At 41.1% G+C, this 23,868-nt stretch overlaps 2 protein-coding genes across 3 annotated transcripts in view; one reads left to right on the forward strand and one right to left on the reverse strand.

The window, feature by feature from the left end:
* LOC124721435 (ATP-binding cassette sub-family G member 8) overlaps positions 1–17,104 on the reverse strand; it is a 323,750-nt gene extending 306,646 nt beyond the window's left edge. For both annotated transcript variants that reach the window (XM_047246412.1, XM_047246413.1), the window contains exon 1: positions 16,811–17,104. The gene's annotated coding sequence lies outside the window, so the exon portion shown is untranslated. The remainder of the gene's footprint in view (positions 1–16,810) is intronic.
* A 1,034-nt stretch (positions 17,105–18,138) lies between these two features.
* LOC124721978 (ATP-binding cassette sub-family G member 5) overlaps positions 18,139–23,868 on the forward strand; it is a 138,310-nt gene continuing 132,580 nt past the window's right edge. Inside the window, exon 1 of the mRNA XM_047247146.1 lies at positions 18,139–18,292. Coding sequence (XP_047103102.1) covers positions 18,242–18,292 — 51 coding nt within the window. The 5' untranslated portion in view covers positions 18,139–18,241. The remainder of the gene's footprint in view (positions 18,293–23,868) is intronic.

The following is a 23,868-nucleotide window of genomic DNA, read 5'->3' on the forward strand; positions in this document are numbered from 1 at the left end:
ATGCCTAATGGGGTGCAGGGAACCCGTCGGCATTCAAAACATCTAGTCGTCTCTGAGTGGATAAATACAGAACCTGTATGGTTTTCATTCTTCCTGTAAAACAGTGGCGGAGGCGGAAAGCGTGTGGACAGGGGCCCAATCGTCTTTGAACACAACATCACCATTGGGGAACACACATCCTAACATGGAGTGGACCTGATCAGAAAAAAATGGTCACATAATCCTTGGCAGTAATGAGACCTTCTAGAGTAACCATGACACTCATAAATACTACGATATGGCTGCCCAAATTATCACCGAACCCCCGCCATGCTTCACTATGGGAATGTAAACTCGGCTAGAAGTTCGAAACAGTGAGCAATAAGACTCATCCGACCAAATGACTATCTTCCATTGCCCCATAGTCCAGGTTTTATGGCTTCCGCACCATGTTTTCATATTACGGGTATTTGCATCACTGATGAGTGGCTTTGGAATTCCAGCTCTCTCTGGAGTTCTCTGCTTACGGAGCTCCCTTCGTGATGTTCTGGTGCTGACAGGGTTAGCAAAGGGCGACATTCAGTTCTGCAGTGATTTTTTCAGCTGTCGTCCCCTTATTTTCGTTCCAATCCCCTTCAATGACCGTCTGTCACAATCACTCAACACGCACTGTTGTCCGCGTTGTGACTTAGTGGATGATGTTTTTCCGCTTTCCGTGAATGCGATATAAATCTTCCGTACGGTGGCTCTTGAAACACTAAACACTTTGGCTACCTCGGTTACGGAATTGCCCTCCATGCGAGCACTAACAATTTGCTCTCACTTAGATCCGGCTTCATGCACTCACAACTACGCGGGGTACTGTTCTAAACACAACTGACACATTAAACGTACTGAGGACAACAAGCTGCAGCAGAATGAAATGATACCTCCCCTTTGACTATTTTACCAGCTAGGAAGAGTAACGGAAAAATAACATCAGATAAACTCCGTGTAACATCAGATAAACTCCGTGTATACGTGTTCGTCAGCGAATCGTACGTGACACAATGCTGCGTGTTTAACCCTTTCAGATCTGAACGTTTTTTTGGACGAAGGAAAATTTTTCTTCATGTAATATTGCTCTTAGGTGATTTTTTAATGATTTTAGAAGGAAAATTTATACAAAATATATGTACCTGTTTGCAAAACATACTTTGTACATTTGGCTCAATTTTATGGACTAAAATAACTACTTAAGAAATATTCTAGACTGTAATAAACCGTAAAATGATCATTCAATAATTACTATGAAAATAATAACAATATTCACTTCAGCAGTGCAATATGGCGAACAACTGGAGGTCACGAGTTCCTGCGCGCTGCTACATTGACTTGCAGATATTTTCATAGTGATGCCCAACATTTGGCAGCATTTGCACATGATGGAGAGGTTGAACATTCACAAAAGTGTACCTCGAGTTTCTACTGGGAAAAGTACTACTGTTGAACTGGGAAAAAGTACTACTGTTGAAGCTAAGACGATGTAAAAATTGATGTGTACAATTGTAGCCAGAGAGTCTGAAAGGGTTAAGGTAGGAGCGACAGCTCATCGTGAGTAAATTCTTCGAGACGCCAATTAAGTAAGACGCCGCAAATGATTCGGGTCCCGGGTTCGATTCCCGGCCGGGTTGGGGATTTTCTCTGCCCGGGGACTGGGTGTTTGTGTTGTCCTCATCATCATCATCAGTCGTGACAGTGGCTACACTGGACTGTGAAGAAAAATTGAACTGTGAAAAAATTGGGATTTTGTACGGGCGCTGATGACCGCGCAATTGAGCGCCCCGCAAAACAAACATCATCATTGTCATCATCAAATGATTCGGCTATAAAACACGAAAATGTAACACAGAAAAGACTACTAGTAAATAGAGAAATTGTAATTTCATCCTGATAACTGATTTTTCTGAACTTCGTCTTGAGAATAAAGTAAGAAATGAGCACTATCAGTGCAGAGGTCGAATGAAACGTGTTTCAATATTTCGGGATAATTCTTCGGTCCAAATAGCACGATCATTCCTTGTGTGATATAACTGACATCCAAATGTCAGCATTTTAGGTTATCAAAATAGTTCTACTGACACACTGTTCTAGAAGGAAAAGAAAGTAATGGTATCAACAAATGCTTGTTTTTTATTGCAAAGGAGCTTATTGAGAGTACATGTACATTTAAATGACTGTAGGGAGCATTCTCCATATAACCAAAAGGCTCAAACGAATGGTTAATCTCAGCACTTCGAGAACAGACATGGCGCCAATGTACACATTGCTATTCAGCAACAGATTCCACGGCATCCTTGGTTTCTCAACTCGGCGCTCACAAGAAAGCAAACATCCAAGAACAATTACACTGTATCATATTTTAAAAATTTGAATAGCTAGTTGTATGAATAGGTCCGTTGCCAAATGTATCAGCCATTTCACCCGCCTTTGTTAAAAGCGAACTTAAAAATTTGGGGATACTTTCTTATACATATATGGTGTTACAAAAAGGTACGGCCAAACTTTCAGGAAACATTCCTCATACAGAAAGAAAGAAAATATGTTACGTGGGCATGTGTCCGGAAACGCTTACTTTCCATGTTAGAGCTCATTTTATTACTTCTCTTCAAATCACATTAATCATGGAATGGAAACACACAGCAACATAACGTACCAGCGTGACTTCAAACACTTTGTTACAGGAAATGTTCAAAATGACCTCCGTTAGCGATGATACATGCATCCACCCTCCGTCGCATGGAATCCCTGATGCGCTGATGCAGCCCTGGAGAATGGCGTATTGTATCACAGCCGTCCACAATACAAGCACGAAGAGTCTCTACATTTGGTACCGGGGTTGCGTAGACAAGAGCTTTCAAATGCCCCCATAAATGAAAGTCAAGAGGGTTGAGGTCAGGAGAGCGTGGAGGCCATGGAATTGGTCCGCCTGTACCAATCTATCGGTCACCGAATCTGTTGTTGAGAAGCGTACGAACACTTCGACTGAAATGTGCAGGAGCTCCATCGTGCAAGAACCACATGTTGTGTCGTACTTGTAAAGGCACATGTTCTAGCAGAACAGGTAGAGTATCCCGTATGAAATCATGGCGATGAATCGAGGAAGTACAGTACATACTGACGAAACTAAAATGAGCTCTAACATGGAAATTAAGCGTTTCCGGACACATGTCCACATAACATCTTTACTTTGTTTGTGTGTGAGGAATGTTTCCTAAAAGTTTGGCCGTACCTTTTTGTAACACCCTGTATATACAAAAATTTCCGGACTGTCAGACTACCGTATTTTGTTGACTACTTATCTCGTTCAGTTATGCTTTATATTTTGTAATGAAGTCAAACCACAAACCAATGTCCTGTGTGTATCATTGCGTGAAAAACTGCATCTGGAGAAATGGGCTCTGCCTGGAACGAAATAAAATAAATCCATATTGCTCTGTTGGCAACATCTTAGTGACAATGGAGTTTCATTTCCAGCCACCAACACTGATCCGTTGTGTGGAAAGTGTAACTCTATCGTGTAGTTGTCAGTAACGAGCGCTTGTAAAATGTGTAGGGGCTGATTTTCGCACCTCTTTTCCAGAGTTAGCTATAAGGTACTATATCGTCTTTTATTATGGGTTTGTGTTGTTCTGCCAATACGTCGGGCTATACAGACTTACGACAACAGCCATCAGATTATTAGCGGTACGTATAGCGACAGCATCTATCGTCGTTACAACATACAAGTATCATGGGAAGACCCTGTTTCCCGCCGGCCGGGGTGGCTGAGCGGTTCTAGGCGCTACAGTCTGGAACCGCGCGACCGCTACGGTCGCAGGTTCGAATCCTTCCTCGGGCATGGATGTGTGTGATGTCCTTAGGTTAGTTAGGTTTAAGTAGTTCTAAGTACTAGGGGACTGATGACCTCAGAAGTTAAGTCCCATAGTGCTCAGAGCCATTTGAACCATATGTCCCAAAATCAGTAGCGGGAGAAAAATTAATCTTACTGATAGACATAGGTCATAATTAAAAAGACCTGTCATTTCTAACAAGACGGGCACAGCCAAAAATGACTGCTGAATGTAATATATAAGGTGCATCTGAAAAATTCGGTGAATGGTCTCAGAAAATAATGGAAACAAAAGTTACAAGCAAAATACTTTTACTGGCCTTCAAAGTAATCACTATTAACTACAACACACTCCTGATGTAGATTGTAAAGCTGTGAAAATAGTCAGCAAACGCTTCTTGTGGAATCGCCCGAAGCACGGAGATCATGCGTTGTCGGATATCCGCGACTATACCAATGTTCGTGAACATAGTGCTTACGGTGTCTTTACTTATCTTAAGATCTCCTGCTCCAATTCTCAAAGACAGATGCCGATCATCTGCAAGCACCCGTCGCACTCGTTTAATGTTGTCTGGAATGATTGTGGGCGTTGCCCCGAGTGCGGATCATCCTCGACACTGTCTCTGAGGCGTTTAAACCACACAAACACACGTTTTGCTCACTGCTTCAACACTGTACACTTGTAAGGACATTCCATGACTCTCCGTCAACGTTTCCCCTAATTTGAAGCAAAATTTGATGTTAACGCGCTTGCTCCATTTTGCAATAACACGAGTGCGACATATGCTTGCGAATAACCGCCGGCTGTCTTTGAGAACGAAAGCAGAAGAGTTTACGATAAGCAAAGACAGTGTAAGCATTATTGTCTGCGGACCTTGGCAGACGTTACAGATATCCAACAACGTGTGATCACAGTGCTTCCAGCAATTTCACTAGAGGCGTTTACTGACAGTTTCCAACAGCTTTACAACCGACGTCAGAAGCGTGTTATAGCTTATCGTGGCTACTTTGAATGCCAGTAATGGTATTTTGTTGTAACTCTGGTTTCGTTTATTTTCTTATACCATTCGTCCAATTTTTCAAAGGCACCTCGAATGACTAGAGACCACGGGAACATACACAGGACATTTATTGTAGTGTTCGGTCGCAGGTTCGAATCCTGCCTCGGGCATGGATGTGTGTGATGTCCTTAGGTTAGTTAGGTTTAAGTAGTTCTAAGTTCTAGGGGACTGATGACCACAGCAGTTGAGTCCCATAGTGCTCAGAGCCATTTGAGCCAATTGTAGTGTTAATCTTGACAACTTTTTGCAACTCACATAAATGCAAGAAGGAGACTTCGATTAGACAATAAACACAAAACCTGTACCACCTTTCAATCGGATCATATCAAGCGGTCTGCCCAGTCTTTAACGTTATTCCATAGTGAAGGATGTGTATTGCGCATAATGAATACCTGCGGAAATGTACAATCAAGACTGTCTTCTTCCAGCTGTGAAACAGGGAGGAGGTTCTGTAAAGGTTTGGGAGACCATATCTTGGATTTCGGGGGTGCTATGGCCGCACCGTAAGGAAAGATAACTTGGCTCTGAGCACTATGAGACTTAACATCTGTGGTCATCAGTCCCCTAGAACTTAGAACTACTTAAACCTAAATAACCTAAGGACATCACACACATCCATGCCCGAGGCAGGATTCGAACCTGCGACCGTAGCAGTCGCGCGGTTACGGACTGAGCGAGGAAAGATAACTCGTAAATTCTATAAGATAATTTTAAGAAATGTCTATTCACTGCCGCAGGTATTGTTCTCAAGAAGACAATAAGCTCCCCCCCCCCCCCCCCCCCAAACACTACCACCATCCCCACGTCCCCTGCCCTCAAGCCCAACTGGAAATGTCTAAACTAAATTAATGAACCTGAGCATGAAATAACACTTTGCCCTGCCTCGTATAATCTCGTTTGCTACGAATGGCATAAAACTCCAAGGCCATCGTTTGCGATCGATCCCAGGGAATTCATTCTGTTTTGGATGCAGAACGTGGCTCTACATAATAGCAGATGACTGGTCTTAGTCCACCCCTGAGAGTAGTACTGTGTTTGTGGCGCTAAGCATGAAGATAGAAACGAGAGGAAGGAAGAGTGTGAAAGCTGACAGTCACATCCCGATGCTACGGACACTGTCCAATGCTCTTAACTCAAAACCAAATTGTGGAGAGATCTGTAAGTTCCTGCTGGACATTGGCATACTGCCTGATTAAGAAGCATAAGCTGGCTCATCTCCCTTGATAAATTTCTGTGATGAACGTAAAACCCACCGCCGTCGGGGCCGAATACAATCACGATTTAGCTGTCATTTCCACGGACGCGTGTAAAGAGAGCTAAACAATGTACCAGTTTTAAATATACGACTAAATGGGGCAGTATGCACAAACATCGATGTATTTACTACTCCTCTACTTCCACTAAAAGGAACTTCATCAGAGAGAACGTATTTGTATCCAGTTTGCAAATTTTCTAGTGGCGAGTGTTTGACTCAGCCCCGTATCGAGGACGTGTTCTTCCGAAGATCCTGCACGGGCAGGGCGATCCAAACGAGGCCGCCGTGCCGGACGCATATTCAGCGAGAAAGCGCGCACGGCAAGGTCGCGACGTAATCGTTTCGCCGTCTAATCCCAACATATTTCCAAATACTACGGCGTTTGGCATTAACTTTTCACAACTGGCTACTCTCAACGAGTAACACAGAAACCTCTCATTGTTCGTAGAGAAGAGGATAAAGAGTTTGCCACACCCGTCGGGGTTCCTTGCAAGGGCGAGTATACTTCAACAAAAGATTCGTGGGTTCGTGTCTTGACGTGGCCTGGGATTTTAATCTGAATGTCCTTCGCCAACGTGACGCCTGAGTTGTCTTTCGGCGGTAGATAGACTGGATGATGATGATGATGTTTGGTTTGTAGGGCGCTCAACTGAGCGGTCATCAGCGCCCGTACAATGTCCCAATCTGTACATAGTCCAATTTTAGTCACGTTCACGAATGACAGTGATGATAAAATGATGGGGACAACACAAATACCCAATCCCCGGGCAGAGAAAATTCTCAACCCGGCCGGGAATCGAACCCGGGACCCCGTGATCCAGATACAGCAACGCTAGCAACTAGACCACGAGCTGCGGACTGACTAGACTGGAGCACACAACCTAAGCACAGAGAGCCACCAAGTGTAGTACAGCCTTCATTGTCTCCGCTATGTGTGTACCGTGAAGTCGGAGATTTTAGCGTGGTCTGGTCGTCAAACTTACTTTACATCCAAACGGTTCATTTCTGGATATGGGTTCTTATCAAAACCTTATCTAGTAAGCCCGATGCCTGCAATAGAAATTGTGAAAGACAGTAGCGGAATATGTCGCGGTATATGGTGGAAAGCACCAAGGCCCGCGCTATACACAGGATGCCTAACGTAGTCACCGAAATTACACTGGTCACCATTAAAATTGCAAAAGCAGAAAGGATACCAAATAAAGAAAAATTTCTTTTTGCGCGTACACAGTGCTGTAGGAAAATACACGATCAAATGTGTGCGTGATTTGGAGGTGTACAGAATCCGAAGGTTAGTGCACAGAGCTGCCACCTCGGGTAGAGCCGGCCGGAGTGGCCGAGCGGTTCTAGGCGCTACAGTCTGGAGCCGCGCGACCGCTACGGTCTCAGGTTCGAATCCTGCCTCGGGCATGGATGTGTGTGATGTCCTTAGGTGACTGATGACCTCAGATGTTAAGTCCCATAGTGCTCAGAGCCATTTGAACCATTTTGGTGGAAGAGACCCATAGTCTCCGGTGTTTCGTTACAGAGTAATTGCACTTCGTTTGGTTTCTGACCCTCGTCTATCTTTCTATCTGTATTACACTGCAAATATCTGCACTACACTGCATATCGTCGATGGTATGCGCCGTGTGCCTTGGTTGGAAACAAACTTCTTCCATTCACTCACGGCATTTGCTGTTGGCAAAGCCTCAAGGTTACAGCCGGTACTGCTCTGTTTCGGGATTGTACATTAACAGTGATACAAAGCAGTATGAATATGCACCTCGTGTATAGCTTCACCGTACAAACCGAACAGATTGAACACACTTTGATGATGATGTTTGGTTTGTGGGGCGCTCAACTTCGCGGTCATCAGAGACCGTAGTTCACAGTCCAATCTAGCCACTGTCACGAATGATGATGATGAAATGATAAGGACAACACAAACACCCAGTCCCTGGGCAGAGAAAAATCCCCAACCCCGCCGGAATCGAACCTGGGACCCCGTGATCCGGAGGTAGCAACGCTAGCCACTTTTTTTTTTTAATCTCATTTTGTCCGTTTTAGTTCGTTGCAATTGTTCGTGGCGGACGTCCCCTAACGCCCATTGAAGTTCGTTATTGATCCATTCACTCAGTTTTTTTTTTATTACAGAGGGCAGCTAACCCTCTGACCGAACACGCTGAGCTACCGTGCCGGCTCCACTAGACCACGAGCTGCGGACTTGAGCACACACTGATAAAAGTGTACATGTTTCATCTGACGGTTGTGGGATTTGGTGATTGCATATTACAGGCTTTTTAACAGTTGGGAAGGTATTTTCACATAAACAAAAGTAATTAGGGTAGCAACCGAATAAATCGCAATTAGACTATTACTGCGCAACGAGCCAATGGAGATCACGAGTCAATCGTACCAAAGTATTCATAAAATATCCGTGAACAATCTCTGAAATTTAGTCTGTGGAGTTCTCGTGAACTGAGATGGAGAAAACGATTCTTCCGAATCCAGATCATCAATAACTTTATCTCATTCATTTGGTCTCTATTATCGTTGAAAATTGTCAAGAAGACTGAAGAACAGTGAATGATAACTGGTTACGCACACCAGATAACAGAGCACAGAGCTAAGTGAACACTATGAAACTTACCTAAATTAGGGTCTAAGTCTGCTGAAGAGTGCATTCATACACTAGCGTCTCCTATGAGTTTGTGAGGAAGGTCAGAACTTAATTTTGACGTCATTACAGATGAAAAACTAGTTTTTATTGGACAATACTCGCAAAGGAAACTGGCCGTGTCCTCTTTGAAGTCATTTTTAAGTCACCCTTCTAGCAGTTGATGGGGATTTGAACTACGCTCTCCCCGAATAACAATCCAGTGCTCTACCACTACGATATTTCAGCTGCAGACGTGTTTGGCTTATCAATTACCTTCAACCGATAATAAAATGTGCAGGGGAAATAATTACAGTGAGAACCCTCTTTGTCGCAGTGCATGGGTTACAAGGTAGTGATTTCAGAATAAAAACTTACCATTTGTGAACTGGTTCGCTGAGAATGATAATTTTCATCTTACCAAATGTATACTGAATGTTTAGAATGCCAGCTTCATATTATAACTCATATACATGCTTGTCCATATTCTAATTCTTCGAGAAGGCAGACTGACATTTTCTATAAAACTATTAACCATTTGCCCGGAATCGTACACATAAGAGTGGAGGACACGCATTACCTTTAACATGTCACCCACTCTTATGTGTACGATTCCGAGCAAATGGTTAATAGTTTGATAGAAAATGTCAGTCCGCCTTCCCGAAGAATCAGCGTATGGACAAATATCTATGTGAGTTCAACTCACTTGAAGCTAGTATTCCAAACATGCAACAGACATTGGTAAGATAAAAATTACTATTCTCAGCGAACCAGTTCACAAATTGTATGTTTTTTTTTTCTTTTTTTTTTTTTTTTTTTTTTTTGAAATCATTACCTTGTAACCCATGCACTATAAGTGACTGCTCTCTCATGTTGAGGTTCAGAATGTTCAGTCCGGATGTGCTTGTGGTACTAGACAAAAAGTAAACAGTCCGGGCATCTTCGAAACCCTCTGTCGAAAAATTGACACCTTTAGGATCAAGATCCCCGAACCCCTTATACGACAAAGAAGGTTCTCTGTTTATGCTCGATTCAGTTACGGCGTGATCGTGTACTCAGCGATTGCACCTGAAGATAGCGGCCAGATGAATCGCCGAAATGTCGTGTAGTGAAGACCATCATATCCGGCAGCATACCCGTGAAGAGCATAAACATATACGTAAGACGCCGGGAAAATCTACGGAATCACAAAGAGGGTTCTCACTGTAATTTTTTCCACTGCACATTTCACTGTCGGCGCCATGCAGGCAATAAATTAATTTCAGGTATTTTACAGTAACCTCACGGGTTCCATATTCTGATAACAATGTGAATATTTTCTATGATTTTCTATAGCGTACTGAAACTGTAACATGCACGGTATGTACTACATATAAAACGCGATTATGTGTTGTCAGTTTTTTAAAGGCAGACTCCGGCAACGGAAATTTCTTCTATCGCCATGATCTATCTACAGATACAGGGTGTCCCAGGAGAAATGGTTAGTATTCAGGGATATGACGGAAATGCTCGTCTGAAGCACGAAACTTCCCTCCAAATGGTTTCCGAGATAGAACACATGTAATGTATATTTGTTTTTGGGCTAGAGGCGCGCAAGCGTATAAATGGCTACCAAGATTTCCAGAACTTACGCCATTAGATTTTTGTTTATGAGGCTGGATGGAATACGAGACGTACAAACGAAAAGTGAATATGCGAGATGAACTGAACTGAACGGACGCTGATGCCCTTATTAGGGAACCAATACAACATGTTCCCCCAAGAGTGAACAAATGTACTGAAGTTGACAGTGGAGTATTCGAAATTTATTGTTAACTGTACAACAGCTGTAATGTGACGTGCAAGATATCGTGTTAAAATTACTTATTTTTCAATGATACTTTGTAAAACGCATGTTGCTACGTTTACTAACTGTTGGACACGTGAAACCTGACATAAAATTGAACAATACAGGAAATAAATAACAATGTTCATTAAATGTGTTCTATCTCGGAAACCATTCGGATTAAGGCGGTGGTCCATATGAAGTTACAAGCGACAGCTTAAAAGTAATGCCTTAGAATTTCTTATGTAAAAACTCAGAGATTTTTAAATAAAACAAACGTTATTAACATTCGACACCTTTACTGTTCATGTCCACATATTTATCTATCAACACAGGCACCTGGAGACAAACACATTTTTCCCAATGAGAGACTGGTTGGTTGATATCGTCACTGTAAAATTTCTGACTTTGCTGACGGAGCCACAACCCTACCTGTGCTTGCACCACTTCATCACTGTCAACGTAAAGTCCTCGAAGGTGTTCTTTAAGTTTTGGAAACATGTGACAGTTGGATTGGGCCACGTCGGTACTATTTGGAGGATGATCGATGGTAGTGAACCCAAGGCATCGTTTTATTCCAGATGTGACAGCACTCGTGTGTGGTCTGGCATTGTCGTGCTGAAGGAGAGGGTGCTCCACGTGCGGACAAACCCTTCGAAATTGTGCTTTAACTTTTCTGTGCGTCTCTCACGCAATAACAGAATTACGTTACACGCTACAGTTAGAAGCCATAGAAGCCATCTAGCGACAGAGGGTTGCAACTTGCGTCAGCGAAGCAGGATAGTCGACTGAGTAGTATGCGTGACATGCAATACGTTAACCAATATTGAGAATCGAAAAAAACTAAGTCACTACTTTTTAGCACGCCCTTGTATTTGATTGAAAGGATCGATCCTGTCATATCCCTGTATGTTGACCATTCTTCTTCGGACACCCCACATACACTACTGGCCATTAAAACTGCTACACCACGAAGATGACGTGCTACAGACGCGAAATTTAACCGACAGGAAGAAGATGCTGTGATATGCAAATGGTTAGCTTTTCAGAGCATTCACACAAGGTTGGCGCCGGTGGCGACACCTACAACGTGCTGACATGAGGAAAGTTTCCAACCGATTTCTCATACACAAACAGCAGTTGACCCGTGTTGCCTGGTGAAACGTTGTTGTGATGCCTCGTGTAAGGAGGAGAAATGCGTACCATCACGTTTCCGACTTTGATAAAGGTCGGATTGTAGCATATCGCGATTGCGGTTTATCGTATCGCGACACTGCTGCTCGCGTTGGTCGAGATCCAATGACTGTTAGCAGAATATGGAATCGGTGGGTTCAGGAGGGTAATACGGAACGCCGTGCTGTATCCCAACGGCCTCGTATCACTAGCAATCGAGATGACAGGCATCTTATCCGCATGGCTGTAACGGATCGTGCAGCCACGTCTCGATTCCTGAGTCAACAGATGGGGACGTTTGCAAGACAACAACCATCTGCACGAACAGTTCGACGACGTGTGCAGCAGCATGGACTATCAGCTCGGAGACCATGGCTGCGGTTACCCTTCACAGACAGGAGCGCCTGCGATGGTGTACTCAACGACGAACCTGGGTGCACGCATGGCAAAACGTCACTTGTTCGGATGAATTCAGGTTCTGTTTACAGCATCATGATGGTCGCATTCGTATTTGGTGACATCGCGGTGAACGCACATTTGAAGCGTGTATCCGTCGTCGCCATACTGACGTATCACCCGGCGTGATGGTGTGGGGTGCCACTGGTTACACGTCTCGGTCACCTCTTGTTCGCATTGACGGCACTTTGAACAGTGAACGTAATATTGTTACGACCCGTGGTTCTACCCTTCATTTGATACCTGCGAAACCCTACATTTCAGCAGGATAATGCAGGACCGTATGTTGCAGGTCCTGTACGGGCCTTTCTGGATACAGAAAATGTTCGACTGCTGCCCTGGCCAGCACATTCTCCAGATCTCTCACCAATTGAAAACGTCTGGTCAATGGTGGCCGAACAACTGGCTCGTCGCAATACGCCAGTCACTACTCTTGATGAACTGTGGTATCGTGCTGCATGGGCAGCTGCAATTGTACACGCCATCCAAGCTCTGTTTTACTCAATGCCCAGGCGTATCAAGGCCGTTATTACGGCCAGAGGTGGTTGTTCTGGGCACTGATTTCTCAGGATCTATGCTCCCAAATTGCATGAAAATGTACTCACATGTCAGTTCTAGTATAATATATTTATCCAATGAATACCCGTTTATCATCTACGTTTCTTCTTGGTGTAGCAATTTTAATGGCCAGTAGTGCATATTGTTCAATTTTGTGAAGTACGTAGCAGAGAGAACTTCCTGTTGCACTGATATCAAAGTCCTATTCGAGACCAGAGTATAAGAAGGATGACTGACTGTACGTCTCTGTGTGATACGTTGTAAGCCTGCTATTGCAAATCACGCTCCACATGGAATCGGTTGTAGAGATACAATAATACTGGCAGGTTCGCTCGTGAAAACCACTTCTCGGCTTTTTCCAAGCACTTTCTCATATAATACTCGTACTATGCTTTGCTCTTGCCTGTCAGTTCAACAGCGTCTACATTTCTGTTACACTTACCTGTGAGTCAGTAAATTGACCACTTTCACTGCCCTGCTATGTACGTCTGCTTAAAGTCTGATTTGACGCAGGTACCACAGACTTGAGCACTATTACTACACAGGCAAGTTTCTTCCATACGAAGTCTTCAACCTGAAGACTGACTTGAACAACACGGTGCTATCGGATATGGTATGCCTTTACCTTCCTCCGACTTTGAACTTACTTACCCAGTCAAAAGTCAGTTATATAGGGAACTACAGGTTAATTAGGCCTATGAAACACAGTGAAATTGAGCATTCTTCATACTAAAAAACCATTGCCAAAAATGAAAGAAGCGGTAAGTGACAGAAAAAAACCATTCTAATAGAGAAGCCCTCCATTTGCTCTACCCATGACTGAAAGTATATAACCCTTCCATGCCAGACCCCCACACAGTGTTGCTCCCAGGTACACCTATAACGTTTATATCTCGTTAAGGCGCGACTAAAATTATTTTGATATTTCATTATCTCATGTGTAGCTACGTACTCTGTGAAAATTCACAAAATACGAGTAATGTTATTCTCCAAGATGAAGGGATTCTGGTTAAGAGGGTGTGCGTCTGCAGGGAACGACATGCATGTATCAAAAAGAACCCTCTTTAGTAATATACTCTTCGGTAGCACTCATGTCAGCCTGAAGGGAAAGGCTGGAGGAACTCAAAGAAGTGCTTCCAAATCTGTGCCTGGCAGTTTCAGGCAGTTACGGAGTGTTGTGAAGATACTCAAGGAACTCAAACGGGAATTACTGAAAGTCGACGTCCTTCTAGCTAGAAGCTATTAGTTGTGTTTGGAGGAAATAGATTTGAGACAAACTGTAAAACGAACCTACTGTCTCAGTCGTGTATTTTGCATAAGAACCACAAGAAAATATGAAATTCGGAACGTGCAAAGGCATACAGCCGTCAATTTTCCTTCATTGAAATCACAAGCATAATATGTGAAAATAACCGTATCCTCCACCGTGCAGCTTATAAGGTCAGCGTTTTACTGCTGCACTAAATTACCTTGATCTAGTCATGAATCTTATTGATAGTCGTCGATTAAATGAAAATAAGATCGATCAGATTGTTAAATGGGTAGATAATGATTCAAAGGAGAGTATTGGAAGAGACAGCTAGTGTATTCACACAGTTCCGTTCGCCTAGGGTACAACCGGAATGGGGATCGTCCTTGGATGCTCTATGATTCACCAGAAGCGGCGAGAATCTTCATACGGCACAACAGTTCAACAAAACTAATCCTTCTTTCCTGAATATAATCTCTACCACCGCATAGTACATACACACCCATCCCATACAAGTACACTTTTTTCAAGGTGAGTTTCACTACGTACTTGTCGTGCAATATTTTCAGATGGTAGATATAATCAATAATGATATGATTCTTTCTTCACATCGCCCTTTTGCTGCAATAAATAACACAAACTTTCTGTTAATGGAAGAACATATTCAACTATCCAGTGATACGTTACACGCGTTTTATTTTCATTTTTTGTTCCCCCTAAAGTGAACCACAAGAAAATATGAAATTCGGGAGCATGAAGTGGCATATAGCCGTCAATTCTCCTTCATTAGAATCACAAGTAGAACAGTAAAATATGTGAAAGTAACGGCACCCTCCACCGAGCAGCTTATGAGGTCAGCATTTTACTACTCCACTAAATTACCTTGAAATTCCACATCTAAAATGACATATTGTTACATTTCCATTGTTATACATCCACCGAAGGTTGAATTCTCTGTTGAGGCATTATAGTTCTCACTATGCATCACAGAAACATTGGAAGAACGAAAGAAAGCAAAAATTCTTCATTCGGTGGCTGTAATGTAGAGAAGTTGTTTTCAGAGTCCTAATATTTTATTCTTGCACATATTCTGCTTATGTCTATCAGCCCTGCTTGGTATGCAATCGGATGTGCTGCAGTGTTGTACTTAAAATACAGAGTAAGCTACATACAACAATCGCAATACAGATCAGAACTTAAGTCTCCTTTTTAGCAACTTTTTTCTTCTTCCTTGCAATGAAGACGATATGCCTGTTCTGCAATGTGACGTTGTCATAACTGATCACTCCAGCCACTATTTCCTGGAGGATTTCAGGTCTCTCCTACAGGCGGCTTTGTATAAAACTGTCTGATAGACATCATCATATTGCACATTCTCTTAATGTTGTCTTTGCAAGTCTCTTTTGGTTCTAGATCACTCCAGTGTTTAATTATTAGCAAGATATTTAGTTTCTGTCAGTTGTCTATGTTTACGTGATGATGCCATCATTCTACAAGAATCTTATTCTATTTGTTTTGACTCTTTAATGGACTTATACTGAAAAAAAAATGTAATCATCAGTTCCATGCTACATACCAACGATTTTGTATTGCTTTCAGTCTGTTGCCCATAAGGATAACTCATCCGAGATGTTTCAAACAAGGCTCTTCAACATGGATGTAGCCATTTATAATAATCTTGGATCAGACTGACATCCACTTTACAACCAAAGTTGATAGCTGTCCTGGTGACTTACGAAAAATAACATATATATACAATTCATCATAAATTGATATTCATTGATACTTTTTTATTTTCATCATTCCGGATGACCAACATATTGTTGGCCAAGATAAACAATGAGGTAACTTCAGTCAGCGAAATCCACGGGGAATATTGTTTTTCACTCTTCAGTACGTTGATCTCGATGGATAAGTATCTTTCGTGCAATCTCACACCATTAAATGATAAATGCTACAGAACTCATACGTATAAGGAGCACATACAAGTATCTTTAGCAAATTCTGCAACATCACACAATTCATTAATTCAGATTATCGATACATTAGTTTCGTAAAGTAAGTCTGTAAATAAAACAACACTGCAAAAATTTATATCAAACTACGCAACAGTAGACATAATATCACTGCAACTATTGACAGTCTTCAGATTTTAATGTAACACAGCGAATTACAACCGTTTTGTGTTCATGACCGCGCGCATGCTTGTGTGTACACGCATATGCGTCCAGCAATTATACTTGACAAGAGACAGCATCAATCAATAGGGCGTTCGAACATTGCTACTCGTGATGTGATATTAAATTTTTAAAAAAGTAAACGGCCGAGAATTTTATACAGAATCCTCGAACTGTCAGTGTTATTACAAAACTGCCACGAAAAAGAAGGGGCAATTGTTGGTCTGCGCAATGAAGCGATTTCAGTATAGAACAGAACATTAATTCCAGATATTTTAAGAAGGAAAAAAGGACAACTAAGAAGACAATAAAAAATAATTTACTCTTTGGGATATTTTTGTTTTGTTTACATGAATTAGACATTTTGGTTTCAAATGATCACAGTTACACTATTGACTGTTAATAGTACGTTTTCAACATTAAAAAGTTTGCCCATGCCACAGAATTCAGATACCAGTAATTAAATAATTAAAACTCTTTAACATTGCTGTCATGTCGTCGGTTTATTAGCTTCACGACCTCAAATTACGTACTGAACATGTTAAGTATAGTTATTAAATTGCCTTACCTTGGCTTGGGCGTGTCGTATGCAACAGTCCAAATATCTTTCTGTGTTACAAATTCATTTTCGGTCAGCTCACACAGTCCACAAATCTAAAAGGCAGTACAAATTATACTGTTGTCTTCACACGAAATCGTCAATAGGAAACTGTATACTCTGCTGAAAACCGTAATTGTTAAATCTAGCACCGGTTAACTTTGTAAAATACAATATAGGTGAAAAAGGAGCACTTCACAATCACAAATCACGTACTCAGTACATCAATCTCTGTCGCTACAGCTCTCTCAGATGAACTCTCAACAGGTGTAAGCCGCGTGGCAAGTGTACCAACATTGCGTGAAACATTTTCACAGTCGGCTTCAATGTACAGTGCTGCCACAACATTGACATCATGAACTATACCGAAGATTCGCTTGACGCTTAATGTGTACCGAAGATTCGCTCAAATGTGCCATAGTGTAAAGTTGGCTATGATAGTAATCTACTCTGAAGATTGGTGATTAGCTTTTAAAATTTGTACGTCCTCGATTTCCATGGCAGTTTTCACCTCCTCTTTACATCATTGCAAATTTCTTGGTATTTAATTCACAGAACATGAAGTGTGCGCCAATCGGAAGCACCATTGGAAACTGGACACAACTTATTTGGTTCGCACTTAAGATTACGAGTTTATTTACTCCCTCTTCCCTTTTACGTTTGCGGTCTTGAAAATACTGTAGTACAGAAATCCCTGAGCGACAGAAAAGAGGAAACGAAGTTGGTGCAATAGGCAGCTTGTGAATGCCCTTTAACGCATTTGTGGGGTTCATACGTAGTTCATGGATAGTTGCACGGACTTTTTGTAAAAGCGTTAAAAACTGAAACCACACAAGAATCTCACGTAGTTATCATTATGGATGCTGCTCCTTCTAGCCAGACAGTTGTTTTAGTTAGTCAGTAAATAATATATGAAGTCTGAAACGGCAGAGGTTTTGGCCATTATATTTTTGCACTATTACGCAGTTGGAACTTAATGACAATTAACAGTTAACTGGAGTTCTATGTAACATACGGTTTTGAGAGAGCGGTTTATTCTAATTCTGCGATACAAATGTGATTATGGTCGTTAACTTAATGAGACATTTTGATCAAAACTTAATTTCATTGTTCATACACTGAAAAGACAAACAGTGGTATAGGTTTCGTGCTGCTTTTCCAATGTGGAAAAAGTTTCTGCTGTAACCATGCATTGAAATCACCCAGTACATCACTAGTTAGCTTGTGGTTGATAGCAGGTGGTATTAACTTGCGCCTGGGAAGTAGGCATATTGAACGACGTACGGAGTGGATCGTCTGGAGTGCTAGTTGAGTAGTATACGGCAGTTGTTGTTTGTAGTTGTCAGAGTAATGTTATGGTGACAGGCACGTCTCGTGCTTATCTACCTTTTTTTATAGAAGATGAATGGTGAACACTGCCTGGAACTATGCAATGTGTTTCACACAGGTCATGTAAGTATTGGCCATCAACAATACGGATGAATCTTGTCAGAGCAAGTATTCCTGCTACATGCTTCACAGTTTTCTCGAGGACACGCCGTTTGTATTGCAACATTTACTCTTACATGTTTTTGAATAACAAACCCACATAGCTGTAACGTATTATTGGGACATCGGCTTAATTAAAAGTAAATGACAACTTCCAAAACGTTTTCTCAGATTTCTTCGTCTAGCAAAAAAGTCATCAGAATCTGTGTTTTGTACTTCTTTGGAACAAAACTATTTGGAAACGGTATTATCTTGATGAGCAGATGTTGTTAGTTGTCAATGAAGACAAGATAGTGGACTGCCAGAGGCTGTGTGTCTTTCTGTACCCACTTTCCTCACATCCCTCCCTACAACTACTTAAATTGTTAAAAATTTCATTTAAAAGATGGAGAGCTCACGTACTGCGAAGTGCTGATGTAATGTTTTAAATCGTTGACTTGTGATAAATTAGCGCCCTGGGAGTTAAATGAAAATTTTATTCACTACCGAAATCTACTGTCTAATCCACACAAAACATTCATTTACAAAACACACAACACACTGTAGATATCATACCCACCGGTCACTTACGTTTTAAGAATTAAATCAACTGTTAACTATTATACGTGCATTTGTAATTCCAGTTAAAAGGTACAGTAGGTCAATACATTCTGCCAATGGTTACCTTCAACTTCACCTATGTTTTTAATGACTGGCCTATCAAAAAACCAATCAACAGTCAAATTGTGTTTGTATTTGTATTCCATGTGTTCAAATATAAACACTGCTTCATTCATAATAGTTAACTGCTCTTATACAAGAAGACTCAAATAATATTTGCAGCTGTATCCAGCACAGAGCAAACTGGAAACCAACAGCAGAAAAATTAGTTGGCTAACATGTTCCGTTAAAATTTAAAAACACTTTTCAGGCCTAAATGTTTTTAGCCCTACTCTAAAATGCCTTTCCTTTTGCTGCCCCTTTATGTTTGATGGCAGTTCATTATAAAGTGTGACACCAATTTTGCTCAAATGCCTTTCAATAAAAGTGTTCTTTCATGCTCTAAATTGAGAAATCCACAGCTGAATATATTATCATAATGATAGTCACCATTTATTTGTAGACCTGCCTGTTTAGATCTGTGTGTTTGTTTATTTGTCCTTTGATCATTTGGCAAAACAGTATATGATATTTCAGATACATTACAGAAATGAAATGTATGTATGTAAACAAATACGAGGTAGGATAGGATAGAGCAGGAAGTCAGCCATGGCCTTACCAAAGGAACCCTCCCAGCATTCACCTTAGTGACTCAGGAAAACCAAAGTAAGGATGGCTGGATGGGTATGAATCCTGCTCCTACCAAATCAGAGTCCAGTGCATCAACATTGCCTTAGCCACCACCCACCTCAGTTACACAATTCACAAATATTTAGAAAACTTTCACTCACTTTCATGTGTGGAGACATTTGGGGCATGCATATTCCCTCCCAAGATGTAATGGAGTGGTGCCAGGAGGGGCATCTAGCTACCTTGTAAATTAACTGTTCCGAATCCAAAAGTAACCATATTGAGCCAATGCAAATGCGGGGCAGAGGCAAAAGAGAAAGCTGATGATATGTCAGATGTACTGAGAGAACACTGTAAGACTCGGGTGTTCTGAGGGCCCCTAACATATACTGACTGATAAATGCCTTGGCCTTGATTGTTAAAATAAAAAATAAAAATGCAAGTGGTGCTGTCATTTTATTTGAGATTAATAGTACTCTTTGATTTTGCTCTATAATCTAATTTCTGTTCAAAATCCTTTCCATAAGTTGACAGTGCATTGTAAAGAATGACACCAAAGTGGTCCACATGTCTTTTAGTATGAGTTGTTCTTCATGGAGAGACCTGGTATTGTGAGTGCTATACTTGCAAAATTATGGTAATCGCTGTTGATTTGCAGGTCTTAAAGTTTAGCACTTGCCAGCAACACACATTTGTGTATATGTATGGTGGGTAAAGTAATCACACAACTTTGCAAAAAGTGAACTGCAATGAGCTCTTGTAGAGCTATGTGACAAGGTTCGAATAGCTCCTTCTGAGGAGCAATCTTTTGAAATGATTTTCTGAGCAAAACATGGGATTACAGAAGTGTCCGATACCCGTCTGCTTTGACCCACGACGTCATCAGTATAGCAGCAATGGCTATTCTAAGTGTCTCCAATATGGCGCCTATTATGTCACTACGTATACACAGCTACAAACATGAAAATACATATAAATAAGACAATACCATCTCCCTCGAAAAAATCACTTGAACTAACGGGATAACCACGGGAAATTGGGGGTTTTAAGGGTACAAGCTAAATATGACAGTAGAAAAACACAACACCACAATCCCAAAACACACAAAATGACAAACAAAAAAATTGCAACATTACGTATAATAATAATTAATATATCTACAGAAATCGGACACTTTTTCTTGACCTATGTAGGTCAACCACAGCTGACGATACCAAAACACAAATACCTACAAACTGAAACTATGAAAATGGCAATTGGTCATTTCCCTTTACCGATATAGGTCAACCACAGCTATTGATGCCAAAAAATCAACACTACAATTATGAAAAATAAAACCGAAACCACAACACCTCAAAAATCAAAGAATCAAACATCTGTACATAAATTAGGAGACATTCAATACACTATAAATACACAAAATATCACAACTCTAGAAGAATAGACTTAAAAAAAAAAAAATAGCTTGCCAATTCCAGCACTGCAAACTAGGTCTCTCACTCTCTCTCTCTCTCTCTCTCTCTCTCTCTCTCTCTCTCTCTCTCTCTCACACACACACACACACACACACACACACACACACACACACACACACACACACACACACACCTTACGTCACAGGTCAAAGCAGACGGGTGGAATCGGACATTTCCATTGATCCCTAAACATGCTGAACTGAGTCTCTGGGAGAGTTACATTACACGAGCAGAGTTACATTACATGATCTTTCCCACTGAGTGTGATCATTGTACATTCCTATAAGTTTCGTTCATCAGACTTTTTCTACTTTCTGCCAGGTACCAGATAGAGATTTTTGTTTTGATTCCTTTTTCTAAATTTAATGTAATTTGTTTCCTTCAAATTAATGGTCAGCCTGTTGGCACTGAACCATTAATCTATGGACTTGATTGGTTGTTGTAGACAGAGATTCCTTATTGTTGCTTACTATTACGCTAATGTCATGCAAAATGATCATAGACGTTGTTTCTGAGGACTATGTGTCATTTATATAAACAACAAACAGAAGGTTACCTAATGCACTACTCTGTGGTACACCTGTTTTGACTTCCTTTACATCAAGTACTAATCTGATTTTGTGATTAGGATGTGCTGGTGTGAGTTCCACAATCTGTTACCTATTTTGCAAATAGGATGGTAACCACGATTCCTATCGCTTTTATCCTCATTGCTCTCTGTTTATCTAAAAGAATTTCATAAGGAAATGCATCAAAAGCTTTAGAAAGACTGAAATTAGCTCCTACAACACTATTGTTGTTTTCTAATTATTTCATCTGTGTAATCCATTATTGCCGTTTCTGTATTTCTAGTTGCTGGAGGGCCATGCTGATTGCTGTGCAGTAGGTGGTGGTTCCTTATGTACTTGGTGACTCATTGTTTCATTATCTCTCAAATACTTCAAAGAACATTGAGAGGGGTGATGTGGGTCAATAATTTTCCCGTAAATGGGACATCTTGACTGCCTTTCTTTGTATGTTTCCATTTCTTCCGTTTTGTCTCGTATCTCGCCTTCATTTACCTTTGGTAGACCTTGAAATCCAAAGGTCTTCCCTTGGGTTTTGTGTGGTAGGCCTTCTGTGATGTACTTTCACATGGACCTGTATTTTCAAGGAAAAAGGAACTGATGACCTAGTAGTTTGGTTCCTTGAATCAGCCAACCAACCAACCAATAATTTCAACTGTATCCCTATTACCTCTCTTGACCAAAGGCTTCACTTCCGAAATTTTTAATCTGTGAGGGAAATTCCCTCAGTTAATGATAAACATCTATGTGAGCCAAATGCTTTGCAACTTGCGAAGCATAAGTGACACCAGTACCTCATGTACACCTGAGGCATTTTGCATTTGTTGCTTTTAATCACCTTTGCTACTTCACATTCCCTAGTTGAAACTAATCTTGCACTGTATGCTGGTGTACAATACTTAAGTTTATCCTAATTAATGAAATTCAAGCTTAGTGTTTGGGAAGCCTTTATAAAGTAACTTTTTATGTAATTTGGCTGGTCTTCTTTGCCAATATCAATGTTATCAGCATTTGCAAGTTTGATTTCCTACTTTTCATGTCTCTTCCCCCTATCATGTTTTACTACTTCCCCTACAGATTTAGATTTACTGCCCTACGGTCTTATTATTGTTATCATTTCTAAGTATTTTTGCCTCGCCAGTTATCATGTTGATATATTTTTGAAAAGTCTTTACATATCCTATAGATGCGGGATCTGTGGATCTTTTCGTTTGAAAACTAAGCCTTTGTCAAGTCCTACAGGAAAATTTAATGGCTGTCAAATCCAGGTACTAGATGTAATAGTTCCACATGAATGGACTCTGATCAGTTTCTTCTGAAAGCCAGTTTCAAAATTAGTCACAAATACTGAAGAGAGAGCTTTCTAAGCACTGTTAATACCTCAATGTGAAAGCATTTCAAACCAGGATTCAGTATTCAGGCTATTCATAAAACTAGCACAGTTTTCTGCAGAGAAATTCCTTCTGTAAAAAGACATACGTGTCTTTCTTTCACAGTTATACCAGGAAGTCTAAGACAGTGGGCATTGTCATCAGATATCCCCAAATCAGTATTAATTTCTCTCTGTATGGTGTCCATATTTGAAAATAAAGGGTGACAATTATTGAACTATATGGGAAAAGAGTAAATTATATACAAACTATGGTGTTTACACATTTTATTCAACATGTAAACATCATTACAGGTATTTGGGTTTAGGTTAGGAGATGTTCGATATACCTGGCATCATTGGTGATGATGTGGTACAGACAAATAACTGAAATTCTGCATGGCCCACTGAAGTGTCGGAAAGTCAATGCTGTTGGTGACCTTCTGAATGGCTGTTTTCAGCTCATCATTGCTTTTGGGGTTATTGCTGTACACCTTGTCTTTACTATAGCCTCACAAAAATGAGTCACACGTGTTGAGATTCAGAGAATATGGTGGCCAATCGAGGCCCACCCCAGTGGTCCGAGTACCCCAGAGCCAGAATGCGATCCCCGAAGTGCTCCTCCAGGACATCAAACACTCTCCTATTGGATAGGGAGGTGCTCCATCTTGCATAAACCACATCTTGTCAAAATCAGGGTCACTTTGGATAATGGAGAGGAAATCATCTTCCAAAATCTTCACATACTGTTTGGTAGTCACCACGCCATCAAGAAATCTCACACTGATTATTCTATGGCTGGACATTGCTCACCACACAGTCACCCATTAAGGGTGAAGAGACTTCACGATCATGAATTGC

Source organism: Schistocerca piceifrons, chromosome X (genome assembly GCF_021461385.2).
Source record: "Schistocerca piceifrons isolate TAMUIC-IGC-003096 chromosome X, iqSchPice1.1, whole genome shotgun sequence".
NCBI classification, from domain to species: Eukaryota; Metazoa; Arthropoda; class Insecta; order Orthoptera; family Acrididae; genus Schistocerca; species Schistocerca piceifrons.